Raw genomic sequence first — 22,089 nt, 5'->3', positions numbered from 1 at the left:
GGATGGTAGGGTCAGAATTTGGCTTCAACAACATGAAAGCATGGATCCATCCTGCCTTGTATCAACGGTTCAGGCTGGTGGTGGTGGTGTCATGGTGTGGGGAATATTTTCTTGGCACTCTTTGGGCCCCTTGGTACCAATTGAGCATCGTTGCAACGCCACAGCCTACCTGAGTATTGTTGCTGACCATGTCCAACCCTTTATGACCACAATGTACCCAACATCTGATGGCTACTTTCAGCAGGATAATGCGCCATGTCATAAAGCTGGAATCATCTCAGACTGGTTTCTTGAACATGACAATGAGTTCACTGTACTCAAATGGCCTCCACAGTCACCAGATCTCAATCCTATAGAGCATCTTTGGGATGTGGTGGAACGGGAGATTCACATCATGGATGTGCAGCCGACAAATCTGCGGCAACTGTGATGTGATGCCATCATGTCCATATGGACCAAAATCTCTGAGGAATGCTTCCAGCACCTTGTTGAATCTATGCCACGAAGAATTGAGGCAGTTCTGAAGGCAAAAGGGGGTCCAACCCATTAATAGCATGGTGTACCTAATAAAGTGGCCGGTGAGTGTATAAAGAGACATATAACCCCCCAAAAAGTCTAAATCATAACACAAACCCCACATATATAGTATCACCGCGTCCGTAACAACCCATAGAATAAAAGTAAGTCATTATTGAACCCGTACGATGAACGCCGTTAAAAAAAAACTGTTAAAAACCCACCAAAAATGATCATTTTTACCTATTCAATCTTACAAAAAATTCAATAAAAAGGATTAAAAAAAACATATGTACTCCAGAATGATACTGATGCAAAGTACAACATGTCCCGCAAAAAAACAAGCCATCAACCAGCTCTATAGCCAAAAAAGTAAAAATGTTATGCCACTTGGAAGACGGCAATGCAAAAATGATAGATTTTTCCCCACATTACGGTTTTATTTGACAAATTTAGTAAAACATAAGAAAAAATATTCATGTACGGTATCCCCGTAATCGTATTGACCCATTGAATAAAGATAACATGATTATTAGGCTAAACAGTGAACACGAAAAAAAAAAAAAAGTAAAAAGTCCAGTACAGAATTGATGCTTTTCTACTCTTGCCCTCAAAAACTAGTTCCTAAATTTTCAACAATAGGGGATACCAACCCCAAAATGGTAACAATGGAAAAAGCATCTCATCCCGCAAAATAAATGGCTTCACGTGGCCCCAATAACGAAAAAGCCCAAATTTTATAGCCTACAAAAGGAGGCAACAAGAAAACTAAAATCCTGGCAGCTGCAGGGCGCTACTTCCCTTCTACGCCTCGCCGTGCACCCATAAAACAAGTAACGTCCACATGTGGGGGGTCCCTGTAATCGGGAGAAATTGCAGAACAAATTATATGGTGGGTTTTCTCTTTTTATCTTTTGGAAATGGTTAAATTTTAGGGCTAAATTAACGTATAACCGGCACAATTTGACCATTCTAAATTTCACCTCCATTTTGATTCAATTACAATGAAGATCTCAAGAAAAATCTTCCTAAAAGCTGTTTCTGATAGTTTGAGGGTGCAGATTTGAAAATAGGTTGATTATATAGGGGGTTTTGATGCCAAATGTGTAAAATTTCATTCAAAACTGTATTTATCCCCAAAATGGTCAATTCTGAAAATATGGAAACTCGATATTCGATTTGTAAGCCACGCGACATCAAAATAAATTATCCAGACATTTCAAAAATTATGAAAATGTAAAGTAGACATATGGGAAATGTTATTCAGCAATTTATTTAGGTGGTAAATCTATCTGCCTGAAAACGTGGTGATTTTGGTTTTCTTTTTTTTGTAAATAAACGCAAAACATCCAACATTTACCACTAAAATGAAGTACAACATGTGGGGAAAAAACAATCTCAGAATCGTTTTGACAAGTAACAGTATTCAAAAGTTATAACCATATAAAGAGACGCAGGTCAGATTCCAAAAAATCGGGCTGAGCCTTATGCTACAAAATGGCTGTGTTCTTAAGGGGTTAACAAAAAAGTGTGAAACAACTGAAAATGTATCCTCAATTCTAGGTCCTTGAAAGTCGCCATCATTTGCTTTGATTACTGCTTTGTACACTGCTGTACAAATGTGGCATATTAGCGCTTGTATTTATGACTGCATGGCCAAAGAGGTCGCACTAGCATTTTTAAAAAAGGATAATAATATTTCTCTAACTGTTTTTGAGGAGGAGTATGAAATTTTCATCAAATATATAACTCCTAGGCGTGTATATATAGTGTTAATAGACGTCTCTTAATACAAGGAAAAAGTTAGATCTCCTGTTTTCTGTACTTAAAAGGGTTTTCCCTTTACCACTACTACCATAATTATAGTAACATTACATCCTGTATTAAACAAGTGGTGCACAACCTTTTTATGGTGTGTTCACACATGGTGTTTTCAAACACATCAGAACAGCTGAGAAGAGGAGATTTGCCTAATTACATTGCTGTCAACATTGTGTTAACAAAATTCATGGGTCAATGCAATTTTATTGCACGTGTTTTGTAAACTAAATGTGTTACGGCCCGTATGCGATGTATTTCAATAGAGAGGGGAGGGGTCACCCCCTCCTCCTCTCCATGGTGCCGAACACATGCCTGCCTGGCGGGCACATGTTTGTGTGAATGCAGCCTTTTTGTCTCATCAAAAGTTTCAACCTACAGAGTGGACTATGGCTGACGGTGGCACTCAGACCAGCCTGGGGCTGATGCTGCTGAATTTTTATTTAACTTATTTTTTGAGGTTTTGTAACATAACTCAATTTTTTTTCCTTTTTGAAGCAATTTTTTTTAAATTTTATTTACAGAGGCACATTAAGGAGGGAACACATAATATATGTTTTACTTAAATATAGATGACAGATAACAGTGATCTAATGGTAAGAGCCCATAGGATCAGTGTCATCAGTGATCTGTATACAAAGACATGCAGAGAGGATGCATTCAGCACCTTCCCTGCATGCCTCTTACTGTATCACTGTAATAATCAGCCCCCTGTCACAGTACACGATTGGGTCACATAGACAGCTTAATCCTGTTGATGGCTGTGTGCACAATCGCACACTGAGATTGGAAGTGGCAGATCAGGAGCACAGCCCTGGCAACAGGACCATGGTGTACACCGCAGAGAAGAAATCCTGGACCCACCCTCCTCTCCACCCCTTGTTTGGCACCCCCTGGGAGAGACTTCGACAGTCAGTGGAAGTCTCTCCCTATTCTGCTTCCAGCCACTCAGCACTGCAATCCTGCAAAGGATATTTTCCTCTTTTGCAGGATTACAGCCGGCGCCGTCACTGCTTGGAGGCAGCAGCCTTATACTTATACGCTTGGTGATTTTTTGGGGGAGTAGATCATAGACACGTGTAGAGGCTTTATCAGACATAGTCATGCCTTTTTTTAATGAAACATGTCAAAAACATGTTCCTAGAACAGTTTGGTATTTTCCCCCTAAATTTCCATTTTCTATATTTTCAATACTACAGCTACAGACCACCATCATCCCATGCAGCCACTGATTTCTCTCCCTACTGTGGCTCTGTGCCGCAATGCAAAAAAAATGTACCAATTTTATTGTCCCATAATATGCATTTCTGATCTCCTAATATCATTTATGTATGAATTGTTTAACAACAATTATTTGGGAGAACTCCTTAGACAGGGTGCTAGATCTTCTTTAAAGCACATTTCACTTTCCATAGCTTCGTAGTCTAGTGTGTGATTATGAGGTTTCTGGCCCTTATGGTATCTGAGCTACGAATCTTGGTAGCATCTGACAGTTCAGAAAACAGTGCCCCAAATTTATCAAAAGTGATATAACCTGTCTTTGTGCAGTTTGCCTCACTCATGTGCAGGATGCACCAGAAAAGTCAATACTGGACACGGCACTGCTATGGAAAGTGTGTACACAGTTGCACCTTTTTCTTTTTGGTGCACTCTCATTATACAGCGTGTGACAAAATTGTGTCAAAGTGTAGTCATAAATGTGATGCAAACTAAGAACACACACCAACACATCCCTTTAGGTGCACAGATTTGTAAAATATCAGACAAAGTGCAGCCGCGACACAAAAGTGGTGCAAACACTTAAACACTTAAATCAATCCCTGCATTGATTCAACATCCTTGATACTTACTTTAGTGCTTTTTTTAACCCCTTAGCGCTCCGCGCCGTAGCTGTACTGCGCAGCTTCCGATGATTAGCGCTCAGCGCAGTACAGCTACGGCGCAGAGCCGATGCCGGTTCAGCGCTGCATGGCAGCCGAACCGGCATCGTTAGCCGCGGGATTTCAGCGGTAATTTACCACTGACATCCCCGGCTAACACCCGCGGTCGGAGTGGGCTCCGATCGCGGGTGTTTAACCCGTTAAATGCCGCGGTCAACGCGACCGCGGCATTTAACTTGCCTTCTGGGGGTCTTTACCCCACGATCGGCCCCCCCGCACCGTTTTCGGGGGGCCGATCGCCGTTTTGGCTCCTCTGGGGTCCGATCGGGACCCCAGAGAAGCCTGGAGGGTTTACCTTTAAGATGGCGTCTGTGACGTCATCTTAAAGGCAAAGTGTCAGCCTATGCATCTACATAGGCTGGCACTGATAATACCCTGCAATACATTAGTATTGCAGAGTATTATCAAGAACAAGCAATCAGATGATTGCTTGTTCATATCCCATGGTGGATCATGTAAAAAATGTACAAAATAATGTTTTTCAATAAAAAATTACTTTATAAATCACTAAAAATGTCCATAAGCCCCAAAACATATAAAGAGACATATAACGCTCAAAAAAGTCTAAATCATAACACAAACCCCACATATATAGTATCACCGCGTCCGTAACAATCCGTAGAATAAAACTAAATAACTATTGAACCCATATGATGAACGCCGTAAAAAAAAAACGTCAAAAACCCGCCAAAAATTATGATTTTTACCTATTATATCCACTAAAAATGCAATAAAAAGTGATCAACAAAACATATGTACTCCAGAATGATATTGTTGCAAAGAACAACATGTCCCGCAAAAAACAAGCCATCAACCAGCTCTGTAGCCAAAAACATAACAATGTTATGCCACTTGGAAGACAGCGATGCAAAAATGATAGATTTTTCCCCACATTAGGGTTTTATTTGGCAAATTTAGTAAAACATAAGAAAAAATATTCATGTCTGGTATCCCCGTAATCGTATCGACCCATAGAATAAAGATAACAGGATTATTAGGCTATACGGTGAACACGAAAAAAAAAAAAGTAAAAAATCCAGTACAGAATTGATGCTTTTCTACTCATGACCTCAAAAAAAAGTTCCAAAATTTTCAACAATAGGTGATACCAACCCCAAAATGGTAACACTGGAAAAAGCATCTCGTCCCGCAAAAAAAATGCCGTCACATGGCCCCAATAACGGAAAAGCGAACATTTTATAGCCTTCAAAAGGGGGCAACCAGAAAACTAAAATCCTGGCAGCTGCAGGGTGCTCCTTCCCTTCTGCGCCTTGCTGTGCCCCCATAACACAAGTAATGTCCACATGTTTTATGGTGAGTTTTCTCTTTTTATCTTTTGGAAATGTGTAAATTTTAGGGCTAAATGAACGTATAACCGACAAAATTTGACCATTCTAAATTTCACCGCCATTTTGATTCAATTACTATGAAGATCTCAAGGGGTTAACAATTTTTGTAAGTGCTGTTTCTGATAGTTTGTGGGGTGCAGATTTCAAAATGGGTTGGTTATATAGGGGGTTTTGTTGCTAAATATGTAAAATTTGATTTCAAACAGTATTTATCCCCAAAATAGTCAATTCCGAAAATACGGAAAATCGCTATTCGATTTGTAAGCCGCGTGACGTCAAAATAAATTATCCAAACATTTCAAAAATTATGAAAATGAAAAGTAGACAAATGGGAAATGTTATTCTGCAAGTTATTTAGGTGGTAAATCTATCTGCCTGAAAACGCGGTGATTTTGAATTTCGAAAATGGCAAATTTTTATAAAAATTCATCATTTTTTTTTTTTTTTTGTAAATAAACGCAAAACTTATCAGCCAAAATTTACCACTAAAATGAAGTACAACATGTGGGAAAAAAACAATATCAGAATCGCTTTGATAAGTAACAGTGTTCAAAAGTTATTACCACAGGAAGAGACACTGGTCAAATTTCAAAAAAAAGTTGCGAGCCTTAACCTGCAAACAGGCTGCGTCCTTAAGGGGTTAAACTCTCTGTAAATCTTAACTTCCATGTCTGTGCACTGATGAATAGGAGTGACCTTCAGCAGGAAATTATGATTTTTCTTGCTCCTCCCCTCTTCCTCTGTCAGTGAGATGGACTGTATGTCAGAGGACAGCATGGGGACAACAGGGAAAGACTGAAGCTCTCAAAGGAGGCAAAGGTACAGGTACATATACATGCAGAAACATATCTAATGGAAAAGATTTATTAAAAAGTGGCCGAACCATTTAATAAATACATGTGCAAGCTCCAAACACTTTATTTTTAGTGCAAAGATAGATAAAAACTGGTGCATACACAATTATATATCTGAGCTAGTGAGCTATGAATCCTGCTAGCAAGTTGGAATTCAGCAGAACATTTCAAATTGAAAATTCGATAAGCAAGGCGGGAGGATAATAAGTAAGTGGAGAAAGAGCAACTTCTCTGATATGATATATACACAAAACGATTTGTTTCTGTAAAGTTCGTTGAATAGTAACCATTTAAGGATCTGGAATATCTATTGACATATCGGACCACTTTTATTTTTAGGAAAGCTGGAGATTTATTACAAAAACAGGAAAAAATAAGGCAAATAGCACTGTGCTTTCCTAATGCTGATGTCACTTCTTTCCAGGAAAAAGTGCAAGTCACTATAGTCAGATGTCACTTATTGAACACTGAGTGCATAACCTAGATTAAAATCTGCTATATACTACATATAACACCTGGATTGATCCCTGTTGATGCAGCAAATTGGTAAGATGAAATGTTTTCTTTTTTTGTTCATTAATGTTCACTCTGCACCCCAGCTTGACTGAAAAAACAGAAATGTAGATAATTTTGCTAATTTCTTAAACAAGAAAAACTGAACTCACACAAAATTATCAAATGACCATTAGTCGTCGGACCCTTTGCTGTGACACTCATATTTAACTCACTTGCTGTAAATTTCCTTCTAATCCTTCTTGAGATGGTTCTACTCCTTCATTGGAGTCCAGCTGTGTTTAAACTGATTGGACTTGATTAGGAAAGGCACACACCTGTCTATATAAGACCTCACAGTGCATGTCTGAGCACATGAAAATCATGAGATCTAAGGAACCCGGCCAAGGAGCTCAGAGACAGAATTGGGGCAAAGCACAGATCTGGCCAAGGTTACAAAAGAATTTTGCAGCACTCAAGGTTGCTAAGAGTACAGTGACCTCCATAATCCAAAATGGAAGAAGTTTGGGACAACCACAACTCTTCCTTGACCTGGCCACCCAGGCAAACTAAGCAATCATGGGAGGAGAGCCTTGGTGAGAGAGGCAAAGAACCCAAAGATCACTGTGGCTGAGCTCCAGAGATACAGTAGAGAGTTTGAAGAAAGTTTCACAAAGTCAACTATCACTGAAGCCCTCCACCAGTCGGGGCTTTATGCCACAGTGTGCCAACAGAAGCCTCTCCTTATATAAAAGCCTTATACAGTTTTAAAAAAAAAAACACACAGAGGACTCCCAGGACTCTCTAGTCTGATAAGACAAAGATTAAACTTTTTGGTGTCAATTCTAAGTGGTATGTGTATCCCCAAAGTGTTCATCACCTACCAAATACAATCCAAACAGTAAAACATGGTGGTGGCAGCATCATGCCATTGGGGTGTTTTTCAGCTACTAGTTGCAGTTGAAGGAAAGATGAATGCAGCCAAATACAGAGATATCCTAAATGAAAACCTCTTTCAGAGTGCTCTGGACCTGAGACTGGCCTGAAGGTTCACCTTCCAACAAGACAATGACCCTAAGCACACAGTTAAAATAACTGGAGTGGTGGCTTCAGAACAACTCTCTGACCATTCTTGACTGGCCCAGCCGGAGCCCTGACCTAAACCCCATTAAGCATCTCTGGAAGGACTTAAAAATGTCTGTCCACTGACAATCACCATCCAACCGGAGGGAACTGGAGACAATCTGCCAGGAAGAATGACAGTGGATTCTCAAATCCAGGTGTGAAAAACTTGTTGCATCATTCCCAAGAAGGCTCATGACTGTACTAGCTCAAAAGGTTTTTCTACTGAATACTGACCAAAAGGGTCTGAATACGTATAACCATGTGATATTTCAGTTATCCCTGTTTAAAAGATTAGGAAACATATCTACATTTCTGTTTTATTTTTGAGAAGTTTGGGTGTATGTTAATGAGCAAAACATTTTTTTAAAGGGCTCTGATCTTTCCCACTGCACTGTGGGTGTCAATAGGGACATACAAATAGCCTCAGCTCCAAGCACATCATATTACATTACTTTGGAATGTATTGCTTTTCTCTGAATTAGAAGCACAGTGATTATTTTGACACACTAAAAGCAAACTGTTTTGGTATTAATATCTGAACATAGAAAGTGTTGATGTGTTTGCTTCTAGTAAGGAACACCAACTCCTCTTGACCTAAGTTTAGCTTTTCACTTCTCTCTGCCAATGAATCTTGTTCAACCTTAAGCAAAACACATCTGAAAGTCTGCCTTGTTCTCCTGTGTAATATGCAACGCTTTGCAATGTACTGTGCAGTCATGTGATGTTTTCAAGATTGGAGTGGTAATCTTCTAGGAATCTGTTCAGGAGACAATACCCCTCATTTTCTTGCCTGCCCTCATTCTCAGAATCTGTTTTTGCTGCTTATTTTACTTTTGTGCTACATTCCAGCAACAAATATCAACCCTGTCAACCAATGGTTTTACTCAGAAAACTTGCTCCAACATAGTGACAGAATGGTCAGTTCTGATTTGAGGGGTATTTAGTGATGTATGTGGGGGACACAGCATTGTCAGTTCTGCTGCAAGAGGTATTTACTGATATACGTTAAGGTCCATAATTATTTGAACACTGACTCAAATTTCGTTTTTTTAACTGTTTACTGAAACATATACAAGGTCTAGTTATAAAATGGACATGGCATTCTGATACATGCGTTTTAGACTGAGTTCTGGAAGGAGTTTCAACACCTTAACATGTGCCAACCTGTTTTTAAAGGGACCAACAGTAATTGGACAATTGATTTAAAGGCTGTTTTATGGGCAGGTCTAGGCCATTCCTTCAGTATGCAAATAAATTAGTTATTTCATTAGCTCATTGATGAGATTTTATTAACTCTTAAATGTATGATCGCTTGTTCAAGCTCTTCTTCAGCTAATACAGTGTAATACAGATGCATTACACTGTATTATGCAACACATTGAGCATGCTGCGCATGCTCATTGTGTTACGGCCGGATCCTGTCAGAAGGCAGGACCCGGCTCCCGAAAGAAGCAGTGCAGCCTCAGGGCACTGGCATACCCCGGGAGGGGGTGGGGACGGGGGGGTCCAAGTTGGCACACGGGACCCTAGCACGCGTGTAAGGGGTTAATGCCCGTGATTGGAGTTTCCTCTGATACTAGATCCGGTACTAGAGATCCGGTACTAGAGATGAGTGCCAGCTGTAACATACAGCTGGCACCCGATGCTTCTGGTACTGGCTTCTTTTCAGGTGCCAGCTCCTTTCAGCCGGTGCCAGAAGCAAGACATAATAATACTGCAAAATGCGGGAACGCACCTCCCGCTTGGCAGTATTATTACGTCAAATGTGGGAAGGGGTTAAATATATTTTCACATTTATTACCATATTATTATTATAGTATATACAGCATACTTTAAATCAGTATGCATGAATCACTGTACTCTTTAAGTGTGTAGTGATATATGTGACCTTTTTTACCGAACAGCTTTGGGAACATTTTGATAAGTCTTTACAGATTTGTTTTGCATATCAGCATTTACATGCAAGTGCATGCTCAGATAATCAGATACGTTTTTTTGTGATCTATAAGTATACAAGTGTTTCCATAGAGGCTGTAGACAGTAAATGGCAAGATATTTTTGACCAACCTTTACAAAGTTGCTTTATTTTTTTATTTTAATGTGTGTGCGCTAGGACTGTATTTATACATGTTCAGTAAATTCCTAGGAATGTATGTGCCTATTGGGATATCTCGAATGGTTTAGCAATTTACTTTTCAGAATACATTCCTTTCCTCCTGAGGAAAACAGGGCCCCACAACAGTCACGTATGTCACAGGATTGGACTAGACCCCATCACCTCAGCCTGCTAGTATTACTTAAGTAGTGAATTAGCATTCCTACAGAATAGTGTTGATCTAAATAGCGCTGCTAAGCATGCAGACAGTGATGGCTCTTATGGAGCTTACTGCATCAGATATTGTGACATTGGAGCTTTTTTATTAAGGGTCCCTTGGCCGCATTTTGTCGGGTTTCCCGACTTATCGGGGATCGCGCAAGGGATTGTGTCGCACGCGATCGTTATGTGTTGCAATTTCACGCAACACAAACCGGGGGTGGTGGGGGTGGTAGGCTGGCCTTCGGATCAACCATTGGATTTGGACTACGCGTCGGATTCAACAATTCAAATTGTCTCGCAAGACATGGACTTACATGCACTGGGAAGAAGAAGGTGAACTCCGGCAGACCTGAGCGGGGAAGCGACAGATGCAGGATATCAGGCGCACGATGGTAGTGAATGGCGACAGCTGTTCATTCTCGTTGGGGATCGTGCCGGGACAGGTAAGCAAATCTGCCCCATTATCTGCTATGTGTGCTGCAATGCCATTTACTAACATTTCAATAATACATCTACTGTATTAACTCCTTAAGGACGTTTTTGCTTTTTCATTTTTCACTCCCCACCCTTAAAAACCCATAACTTTTTTATTTTTTCCACGTAAAGAGCTGTGTGAGGACTTGTTTTCTGCGAAACAAATTGCACTTAAATGTTTTTTTGGGGTAAAAAATTTGCACTTCATAGTAAAACCCAAATGCTCGCAATTGGTAAAAAAATTGCATTTGCAACCGTTTTCTCAAGGGCTTGGATTTTACGGCTTTCACTGTGCGCTCCAAATGACATGTCTACTTTATTCTTTGGGTCGTTACGATCACGGGGATTCCAAATTTATACAGGCAGTCCCCGGGTTACATACAAGATAGGGTCTGTAGGTTTGTTCTTAAGTTGAATTTGTATGTAAGTTGGAACTGTATATTTTATCATTGTAATCCCAGCCAGAACTTTTTTGGTCTCTGTGACAATTGGATTTTAAAAATGTTGGGTTGTCATAAGAGCCAGGATTAACAATAAAGCTTCATTACAGACACCTCTGATGACTGTTACAGCTGATTATTGAAGCCTAGGACTAAAGTACAATAAATTACCAACATCCAGGGGTCCGTTTGTAACTAGGGGTCGTATGTAAGTCGAGTGTTCTTAAGTAGGGGACCGCCTGTATAGGTTTTATTGCGTTTTCATGCATTTACAAAAATTAAAACCTCCTGTACAAAAAAAGTCTTAGTTTTGCCATCTTCTAGCGCTAATAATTTTTTCATACTACACTGTAGTGTGTGGTGTTGTTTTTTGTGACTTTTGATGTTGTCAATGCTACCATTTTAAGGTCTGTACAGCCTTTTGATAACTTTTAATTGAATTTTTTATATTTTGCAAAAGACAAATAAGTGGCATTATCGACTTTTTGACTGGTTTAAACACTGGGAGCAGCGATACCTAACATGTTTATGATTTTAACTGTTATTTATTTTTATATCAATTCTAGGGAAAGGGGGGTGATTTGAATTATGTTTTTATTATTTTATTTTTTTTAACTTTTTCTCTTTTTATATACAATTTTTCAGACCCCTAGGGTACTTTAACCCTTGATTGTCTGATTGATCCTTTCATATACTGATAAGATCACTATGTAAATTAGGTATTAACCCCATAAGGAGGTGGCCAATTTGTACGGTAAGGCTCAGCTCTTTTTTTTTTTTTTTAATCTGACCAGTGTCTTTTAATCTGACCAGTGAAAATCACTTTTCAACACTTTAGCATATCCCTGTGATTTTGAGTTTGTTTTCTCGTGAGATGAGAGTTTATGTTCATTTACTGATGTTAGAATGTTTATAGTTTAGTAGCAAGTTCTCAGATTTTCAAGAGATTTGAAAAAAGCTACATTTTTGTTTACCAATTTAGTTTGGAAGTGCCCTATAAAAGCTTATGTACTATAAACAAGTAACACCATTTTATAAACAACATTTGAGAAGTCTGTTAACCCTTTAATTCTTTCTTAGGAATCAAACAAAAATAGATTGGAATTTCTTACATTTAAATTTTTGTATAAGAATATTCTTATTTAGCCCTAAAATGTACACATTCAGAAGGTATTAGTGGTAAACATTCATCCCAAAATATTTGGACTGTTTCTTCCGAGTACAGCAATAGCTGACATGTGGATGTCAACTGCTGTTTCACCGCACATTGATGTCCAGAACGGAGTTAGAGCTATTTGGTTTTTGGCTGGCTCATTTGGTTACAAAAGTTGTGTGGTGCCACAGAGTACAGTACTTGAAGAGCCCCTAAAGTATCAGTACAATAGAAAACCCACAAAGATTAAACCATTTTAGAAACTTATCTGGGCATGTGGTGAGCATTTTTAACCCAGAATTACCGGACAAAATGTAATACAAAGTGTTAAGGAGAGTTAAAAGTACATTTTTGTTCTCAAATATCATGTTCATGCCAATGTATTTTGCCACAAATGGGTCAGGTACACCTAGTGCAGTCACTTTATCTGTATCAACTGATCCTGGGCACTAATAACTGTTGAGCGGCAGTTGTGTGCAATTTCTATTTATCTCTTGTCATGTGTGGAAGCTCTCTCAGCGGGTGAGGGCTGGAAGGCCATCAATTGCTAATAAGGTCTATGGTTCTAGCAATGGCCTCCATGGGACTTTGCTCAATCTTTAGTTCCTTCCTCCCAAACTGGACCCCCAGTGAATGGCGCAACTGCATGTATCTATAGAAGGTGGTAGGAGCTAAATAAAACTCTTGACTAAGGAATGCAAAGGTCTTGAGAATTCAAATGTGCCATTGTAGTGACAAATGTATTCGGCCCAACTCATACCACTGGAGACAAAAACCTCAAAAATCATTCTGCGGGTTATCCCGGTTATTGCAATACCCCATATGTGGCAATAATTTACAGGTTGCACACACGGCAGGGCTCAAAAGGGAATAACTGGCATTTGGAGCACAGACATTTAACATATTTTTTTCTTTTTGGCATCATGAAATATTTGTAGATGCCCTTAGGGAACATTAGCCTTAAAAACCCCTGAGCACTGACCCTATTTTATGGGTGGCTTCAAAGCACGTCCTGCTCACCGCCATGCGGAACATCAGGTTGTGGTACAATATGGGGTCCACTTATGGGGGTGTGCATAAAATGAAGTGGGGTTTGTTGTGCAGCATAGAGATTGGTCTGGACTACAATTAAATTTAATAGCTTCTGGGGGCGTGGGCTGGCCGTGGAAGTGGGAAGTCGCACACAGCCGAGCTCCTCCACAACCTCAGCACTTTTTGCTAATTCTGAGCATCCTGAATATAGGAAAGGATCTAAAAAAGACCCATCTGGTCCCCCTGTACCTGTGGCACCCACCAAGTCCACGGGAACTTCTTTGGAGGCAAACCACCACAGCCAAAGATGTCTGTGCTGGCAGTCACCTCCGCTCCAGAAGGCCAGCACCACAGCCCAAGGCTCTGTCCCCAACATCAGAGCCCACCAAAGGCAACGCGCACCGGCAACCCACTGCCACCCGACCCACTCACAGTGCAAGAGCACACAGCAGAACTACAGCTCTCCCTGGGAGTGCAGCCTTTTCTGCCTGCCCCCATCACCTGGGAAGAGATCACGCTGAGCCCGCAATCCCCAGGAGACCACCGGAGCACTTACTAAGACGCCCAGGGCACAGCGAGTACCTGTACCCACACTACCCCAGGACGCTGGGAACAGGCAGTACACACCCCTGCTTCCACAACCTCAACCCCCGCAGGGACAACTACCCACACCCTGGGGCACCCGACCTCCTTTGACCAAGACCAGGCACAATCTTCTACTAATCAGGGGTTCAAAATCATGCAAGACACGATTCAACAGCACCACTTGCAGTTACGTGCGCTGCAGCAGCACATGGACGATATTGAAAACAGGAGCAGACGCAACAACCTTCTAATCAAAGGTCTGCCTGAATCTATCCAACACGCAGGTTTATTCTCCACCATCAATTAAATTCTCAACTGGGTCCTAGACATTGGGAGGCAGCCAGACTGTCATGAGATGTGAGTACAGGCCCATCCCTTCCAGATGGCAGAATTACGGATTGAATCCTTCAACGCCCAGGGACTGTACTCCCCTTCAAAAAGATCACAGGTACTCCACCATTTCCACAGACACAGAGTTCAGATTTTATGCTTGCAAGAGACCCACTTTAGGGACATGCCACCAACATCAAACACAAACATTTCACCTCATGCTTCGCCAATAACAAACAGATGGGGCAGATTTATCAAGCTGTCTGAAACTCAGAATATTACTAGTTGCCCATGGCAACCAATCACAGCTCCCCTTTAAAATATTCATGAGCACTGGTAAAATGAAAAATGAGCTGTGATTGGTTGCCATGGGCAACTAGAAATATTCTGACTTTCAGACAGCTTGATAAATCTGCCCCAATGTGCTTCAGTGGCTAGCTTCTTCTTCCATTTGAAACATTGTTTTATCTGACCATGCCCCAGTCTACTGCACACTTAAACTCCGATTCCTCAACAGGAAGGAATGGCTGTGGAGACTTAATGAATCTCTCTTCCTTGACCCATTGGGGGTCATTTACTAAGGGGCCGATTTGCGCCGATTTCCCCTGAATTGCCCCGGGATTTTGGCGCATGCGATCGGATTGTGGCGCATCGGCGCTGGCATGCACGCGACAGAAATGGGGGGCGTGGCCGAACGAAAACCCAACGGATTCGGAAAAACCACCGCATTTAAAACAAAAATGTGTCGCGGAGCTTGCACTTACCTTCACTCAGCTCGGCTCGGTGTATTCCACTGCGTTCCGGGGAACTTCAGCGCAGCAGTGCCACCTGGTGGACGTCGGAGGAACTGCCTTAATAAATCCCAGCCGGACCCGAATCCAGCGCAGAGAAAGCGCCGCTGGATCGTGAATGGACCGGGTAAGTAAATCTGCCCCATTATGTACTGCTCAGATCACCAGTACCATCTCTCATTTTGCCATGCGATGGACCCTGCTCCAGCACTGACACAGTGGGAAATTCACAAAGGCTACATCCGAGGGGTCTTCATTAAACACGCTGCCTGCCTTAAGTGCAAAAAAGCACACACATTGAGGACAGCACTGGAGCAGGTCTCCTGTCTGGAGCTGAAACACAAACAAGCCATGTCCACCCCAATACTGGGCGCCCTCTGGACATTACATTCTCATGACTCTACTACACTTTCTACTCTACCTCGTACAAACCATCCCAATCTATATACCTCTCTCCTAGTGGAAAAAGATTTTTGGAAAAGTGTTTTGGTCCATTCACCTGGTCCCCTGGTTGGCCCAGAATCCGGATACTCTAGTTTGTCCTAAAGACATGGGGGGAATCGGCCTCCCCGACTGCCACCTCTATTATCTTCTACTGTAGGACCTCGAAAACATGGGTGGGACTAGCACAGACAATTTACCCCACGGACCTAACAACCCTCCCATGGACCTGGATCCCAACGTCTAGAGATCCCACCCCCTCTCATTCACGGCTCACACTTTACGTACTATGAAAGGGGACCCCTACACAGAATTGTGGACAACCCCACATTTCCAATGGTACAACGGGAGTCTCCTTTCTGGCTAGTCAACGCAGTAACCCACTCAAATTTCCCCAGGTTTTAGCAGGATCTATAATCCAACCCTTGCAATTCTTGATTCAGAACCAGACTCCCACACATCAACTACAATACAATCAACTTAAACACTTAGCCTAGCCTCTACCCCCACACCCTATGCCAGCGATGGCAAACCTTTTAGAGACCGTGTGCCCAAACAACAACCAAAATCCACTTATTTACCATGAAGTGCCAACATGGCATTTTACGCAGTAACTCATTGTAACCTGTTCTTCCACATCTTTTAATTGTATCGGCCGCCTGAGGCCACCAATGCAGTTGAAAGAAGGAGGGAAAAATCATTGTAGCTTCCCTCCATGGTCTCTATGTACAGGAAGAATGGTTGGTCCAACAGGAGGACGTCCAAAGATCTTCTGACAAAACATTTTAATTTTTCCCGCAGTTCCAAACAGTCAATGAAGTGTCGATTTAAAATAGTGCTGAGAGCAGTTGCCTGGGAATGCAGGAAGATTCGGTGGATTTGGTCCTGTTTGGTGAACTCGGTCCTGGGGTGATGGCCTGAGTGCCCACAGAAAGGGCTCTGAGTGCCCCCTCTGGCACCCGTGCCATAGGTTCGCCACCACTGCCCTATGCCATCTCTTTCATCTACAAACTGTTAGTTTCCACACAGTCAAACTCCCTCCCCTCTAATGTGCGGCATCTGCAAAAATGCATCCATTTTTGACAGGTTTTACCAATTATATTAATTAAAACTGGTAAAAAAAACTGATGCGTTTTCAAAAAAGCATGCGGTTTTTAACACATGCGCTTTTGGACGAACTGCTTAAAAACGGACCAAAAACAGGTTCAAAACGCCATGTGTGGCATCACCCTAAATTGTATTACCTTTAACCAGTAACCATATAACTAATAGTAACTGATAGTGATGCAATAGTAAACATAGGCAGGCTATCCTTGTCAGATAATAGCTCTCACTTTTTCTACTTTTTTTATTTTACCCGGATCTGCCAAATTCCTTGTGGAGCAGGGGAGAATGTGTTGATGGAGTCAGTGGGGCACATTTACTTAGAACAGTGTAGTGTGTAGTATGTGCAGTGTCCTGTGCAGTGTGCAGAGGGCACCGGGTTTAGGATTTTTGGTGGCCCCTGCATTTCCTCCACGCAGTGCACCACATTTTTTGTGCACCTTTAATATGGGTATGCAACAAATTTCTGTCAGATTCCGCATAAAAACCTGGTGCACGGTCCGAATGAGCGCCGGAAAGCCCCGTTCAGTGTAGAAATTTGTGTTGTGTGAAGAGTAGTGCAGCTGCGCCACCAAAACGGTAGCGTGCAACACTAATGTGGCTTGGGCACTTCTTAAATACATGTGAAAGCAGTTTGCACCTAAAAGAAGACCGGCACATTGCCCTTAATAAATGTGCCCCAGAACATTTACACAAGCGCATGGACATGTAACTAATATGCTTACATATATAAGTGACATGTGTAAAAAATACATACATAAGACATTTTGACGTGTTTTCTCCATGTTGTACATGTCATACATGTCAGTCACATGTAAGGGAGGATGGCAGATGAATGACAGGACACAGATGAATGCTAGATGAATGACAGGACACAGGGCTCTGCAGCTTACCGGATGGAGTTCTTGTTCTTCCATTGCAATGAATTGGCCTCTGTGCCCTGCCGTCCAGTCATCAGAGCTGGCAGTGCCCTTGGTGAAGAGGAAGGCAGCTGAGGGTGCTTGGGGCAGCTGAGGGAGCTTCTTCATAACTTGATCCTCTGCCATGATGATCGCTGATGCTGGGCTCAGTGTGTGAGGGAGGGGTAGCAGCAGGAGGACGGAAGGAACTCTGCACACTTGGCCTTTACTCTGACCTCCAGTATATCACCAGTATATCAGGGACATGACGGGGGCAGCTTATCCAGGGGAGGGGAGGAACGAGGGCAGCTAGTTCCAAACAGCAGCGTTGAGCAGGGTTTGGTTGGGCTGGAGGACAATACAGGCCCAGGTGATACCTCTTTTTTACCTGGTTCTCCCAAATTGTGGATAACAGTGATACTTTCCTCCACGATTGCCGTTGGTGCCAGACCGCTAATCTTGCACTTAACAGGGGATAATTGCCAAGCATACTTCTAAACATAGCAATTATTCTGGGGAGTAATGGTGCATCATCAGGCGTCTATGACGCTTGGTGAGGCATGAATGCGACCCCTGAATACAGTAGTATTGCAGTATATGGTAGGAATGATCAGACCATCTAGGGTTATGTACCCTAGAGGTTCTAAAAAATAGTAAAAAAAAAAGTTTCAAAAATAATAAAGAAAAGTTAAAAAACCTAAAACTTCAAATCACCCCCCTTTCCCTAGAACTGATACAAAACGTAATAAACAGTAAAAATCACAGACACAATAGGTATTGCCGCGTCCCAAAATGCCCAATCTATCAAAATATGGTGACCCCCATAATAGAAAATAGCACCAAAGTGTCCGAAACGCGACTTTGCCACCATTTTGCGTCACATAAAAAATGGAATTAAAAGTTGTCAAAATGTCGCACAGACCTCAAAATGGTAGCAATTAAAGGAAATATACCATTTGATTTGATGCATTATGAACCAAACATATCTTGAGAATGCTGTAGCTACACTGATGCAAGATCATATCCTAATATAATCCCTGATCTGAGTGGTTTTGCTGAAAAAACAATTATGACATGCAGGACCTTGGGAAAGCTGGATTGAACTATTCCACAGATTGACCGTTCTCATAGTAAAAAAGCCCTGTCGCCTCCGGTGATTAAACCTTGATTTCTCCAAATGGAGACAGTGCCCCCTTGTCTTTTGATTTGATTTAATCTGAAACAACTTACCACCAGAGGTCGCACTAACATTTTTCCAGAAGGGTAAAAATACTCCTCTCACCATTTTTGAGGAGTATTTTTACCCGAGGAGGAGTATGAAAATTTCGGTAATACACATAGCACACTCACAATTCACAGCACACACTCCCCACTCACGGCACACAACACAACACGGCACACACTCCCCACTCACAGCACACACTCACGGCACACAACACCGCACACACTCCCCACTCACAGCAGAGCACACACTCACACTGCACACACTCCCCTCTCACAGCACACACCACAACACCGCACACAACACACTCTGCACACACTCACAACACACACTCACACACTACACTCACCCGGCACTGCTCTTAGGCCCCGTCGATCACAAACGCAGGCAGCTGCGGGCAGGTAGAGATGGAGCAGTGCTGCTCCCCGTCCTTCTCCATCTCTACCTGCCCGCAGCTGCCTGCGTTTGTGATCGACGGGGCCTAAGAGCAGTACCGGGTGAGTGTAGTGTGTGCTGTGCAGTGTGAGTGTGTGTTGTGAGTGGAGTGTGTGCAGTGCTGTGACGTGTGCGCCGTGACAGCGGCACACGGGACAGGAGGAGGGGGTGAGCGATGCTTACCCCCTCATACATACAGCATGTACACACATACAGTATATACAGACACGCTGCATACACAAAACAAATACGCATACGTACAGCATAAACACACACAGCATATTCATACACTCACAGTGCACACACACGCCATACACTCACACAGCATATTCATACACTCACAGTGCACACACACCATACACTCACACAGCATATTCATACACTCACAGTGCACACACACACCATACACTCACACAGCATATTCATACACTCACAGTGCACACACACCCGCACACGCCATACACTCACACAGCATATTCATACACTCACAGTGCACACACACCAGCACACGCCATACACTCACACAGCATATTCATACACTCACAGTGCACACACACCAGCACACGCCATACACTCACACAGCATATTCATACACTCACAGTGCACCCGCACACGCCATACTCGCACAGCATATTCATACACACACCATACACACACAGCATATTCATACACTCACAGTGCACACACACCCGCACACGCCATACACTCACACAGCATATTCATACACTCACAGTGCACACACCCGCCATACACTCACACAGCATATTCATACACTCACAGTGCACACACCCGCCATACACTCACACAGCATATTCATACACTCACAGTGCACACACACCGTACACTCACACAGCATATTCATACACTCACAGTGCACACACACCCCCCATACTCACACAGCATATTCATACACTCACAGTGCACACACACCATAAACTCACACCGCATATTCATACACTCACAGTGCACACACACCCCCCATACTCACACAGCATATTCATACACTCACAGTGCACACACACCCCCCATACTCACACAGCATATTCATACACTCACAGTGCACACACACCATACACTCACACAGCATATTCATACACTCACAGTGCACACACACCGTACACTCACAGTGCAACTGCACATACCATGCACAAACAGCCCATACTCACACAGCACATACACTCACAGGGTGCACACACACCATATACACAACACAGCACACACACACACCACAGCACACATACAGACACAACACAGCACATGCACAACACATACACACAGCACATACATAGAGGGACTTACAGTCGGCTGTCTGTCGCATTCGGGCGCAGGAGCCGGGAAGCAGAGAAGCCGAGGGGAGAAGAGGAGCCAAGCAGCGGACGAGGGGGGAGGGGGTCAGGGGATAGCGGAGAGCGGGGGAAAGAGCGGCATCGGTGACAGCCCCGCCCCCCCTTCTGATGGGCCTGGTCTCAATGGCGACCGCGGACGGTACGCCACTGCCCACATGTCTCCCCTGGGGCGGGTGCTCTCACTCCGGCCCGCCCCCAGTCACGTGTCCCGCTGAACGGCCCGGCGCGCGCTGCGATCGCGCTACTGACATTTTCCTCTTTTGCAGCGCGCGCCGGGCCGTTCTGCCTGCGCGCTACAGGGAATAATTGCCAAGCGTAACTTTACGCATGGCAATTATTTTGGGGGGTAATGGCGCCTCATCACGCGTCTATGACGCGTGGTGAGGCGTTAATGCGACCTCTGCTTACCACCATATTTTTTGTATGGACCATTCATATATTTATATAAATTAATCATGTGCCCTCGTAGTCGTCTCTTTTCCAGACTAAATAAATCTAGTTGTTTTAATCTTTCCTCATAACTAAGACCCTCCATACCCCTTATCATTTTTGTGGCTCTACGTTGAACCCTCTCCAGCTCCAGGGCATCCTTTTTATGGACCGGTGCCTAGAACTGGACAGCATATTCCAGGTGTGGCCGAGCCAGTGCCTTGTATAGTGGTAATATTACATCCCTATCACGAGAGTCCATACCACTTTTGATACATGACAAGATCCTACTAGCTTTTGAGGCAGCTGATTGACATTGCATGCTGTTATTCAATTTATGATCTACTAGTACCCCCAAGTCCTTCTCAACAAGGGACTTTCCCAGATTTAATCCCCCAAGGACATATTTTGCCTTTGGATTATTGGCCCCCAGGTGCATAACATTACATTTATCCACATTAACCCCTTAAGGACGCAGGGTTTTTTCGCTCATTTCTCACTCTCCACCTTCAAAAATCCATAACTTTTTCATTTTTATGTGTACAGACCTGTGTGAGGGCTTATTTTGTGCGTAACAAATTTTACTTTCCCGTAATGTTATTTATTTTAACATGCCGTGTTTACGGCGAAGCTGAAAAAAAATTCCAAATGTGGAAAAATTGAAAAAAAAAAACGGCACGTGCGTCACGTTCTTGTGGGCTCAGTTTTTACGACTTTGACTGTGAACTCAAAATAACACCTCAGCTTTATTATTTGGTTCGGTGCGATCGTGGTGATACCAAATATATATAGGTTTTATTGTGTTTTAATACATTTTCAATATATTTTCAAAAATATATTATTATTCCATTTTTTTATGTGATCTAAAAAGGTGTAAAAGTCGCATTTCGGACATTTGGGCGCCATTTCCCGTCTCGGAGGTCACCGCCGGCCGTAACCGTTTTTATATTTTGATAGATCGGGCATTTTGGGACGCGGCGATACCTTATGTGTCTGT

The 22,089-nt window shown here is 42.7% G+C and overlaps 2 protein-coding genes across 3 annotated transcripts in view; one reads left to right on the top strand and one right to left on the bottom strand.

The window, feature by feature from the left end:
• The window catches only part of SESN1 (sestrin 1), a 133,597-nt gene that overhangs the window by 81,491 nt on the left and 30,017 nt on the right, over positions 1–22,089 (bottom strand). The gene's annotated exons all lie outside the window — the stretch shown is intronic.
• Positions 10,445–22,089, top strand: part of CEP57L1 (centrosomal protein 57 like 1) — a 90,246-nt gene continuing 78,601 nt past the window's right edge. Inside the window, exon 1 of the mRNA XM_072141830.1 lies at positions 10,445–10,854. Within this exon, the coding sequence (XP_071997931.1) occupies positions 10,780–10,854 (75 nt within the window). The 5' untranslated portion in view covers positions 10,445–10,779. The remainder of the gene's footprint in view (positions 10,855–22,089) is intronic.

Source organism: Engystomops pustulosus, chromosome 3 (genome assembly GCF_040894005.1).
Source record: "Engystomops pustulosus chromosome 3, aEngPut4.maternal, whole genome shotgun sequence".
In the NCBI taxonomy this organism is placed as follows: domain Eukaryota; kingdom Metazoa; phylum Chordata; class Amphibia; order Anura; family Leptodactylidae; genus Engystomops; species Engystomops pustulosus.
This window is presented reverse-complemented; position numbering and strand designations above follow the sequence as displayed.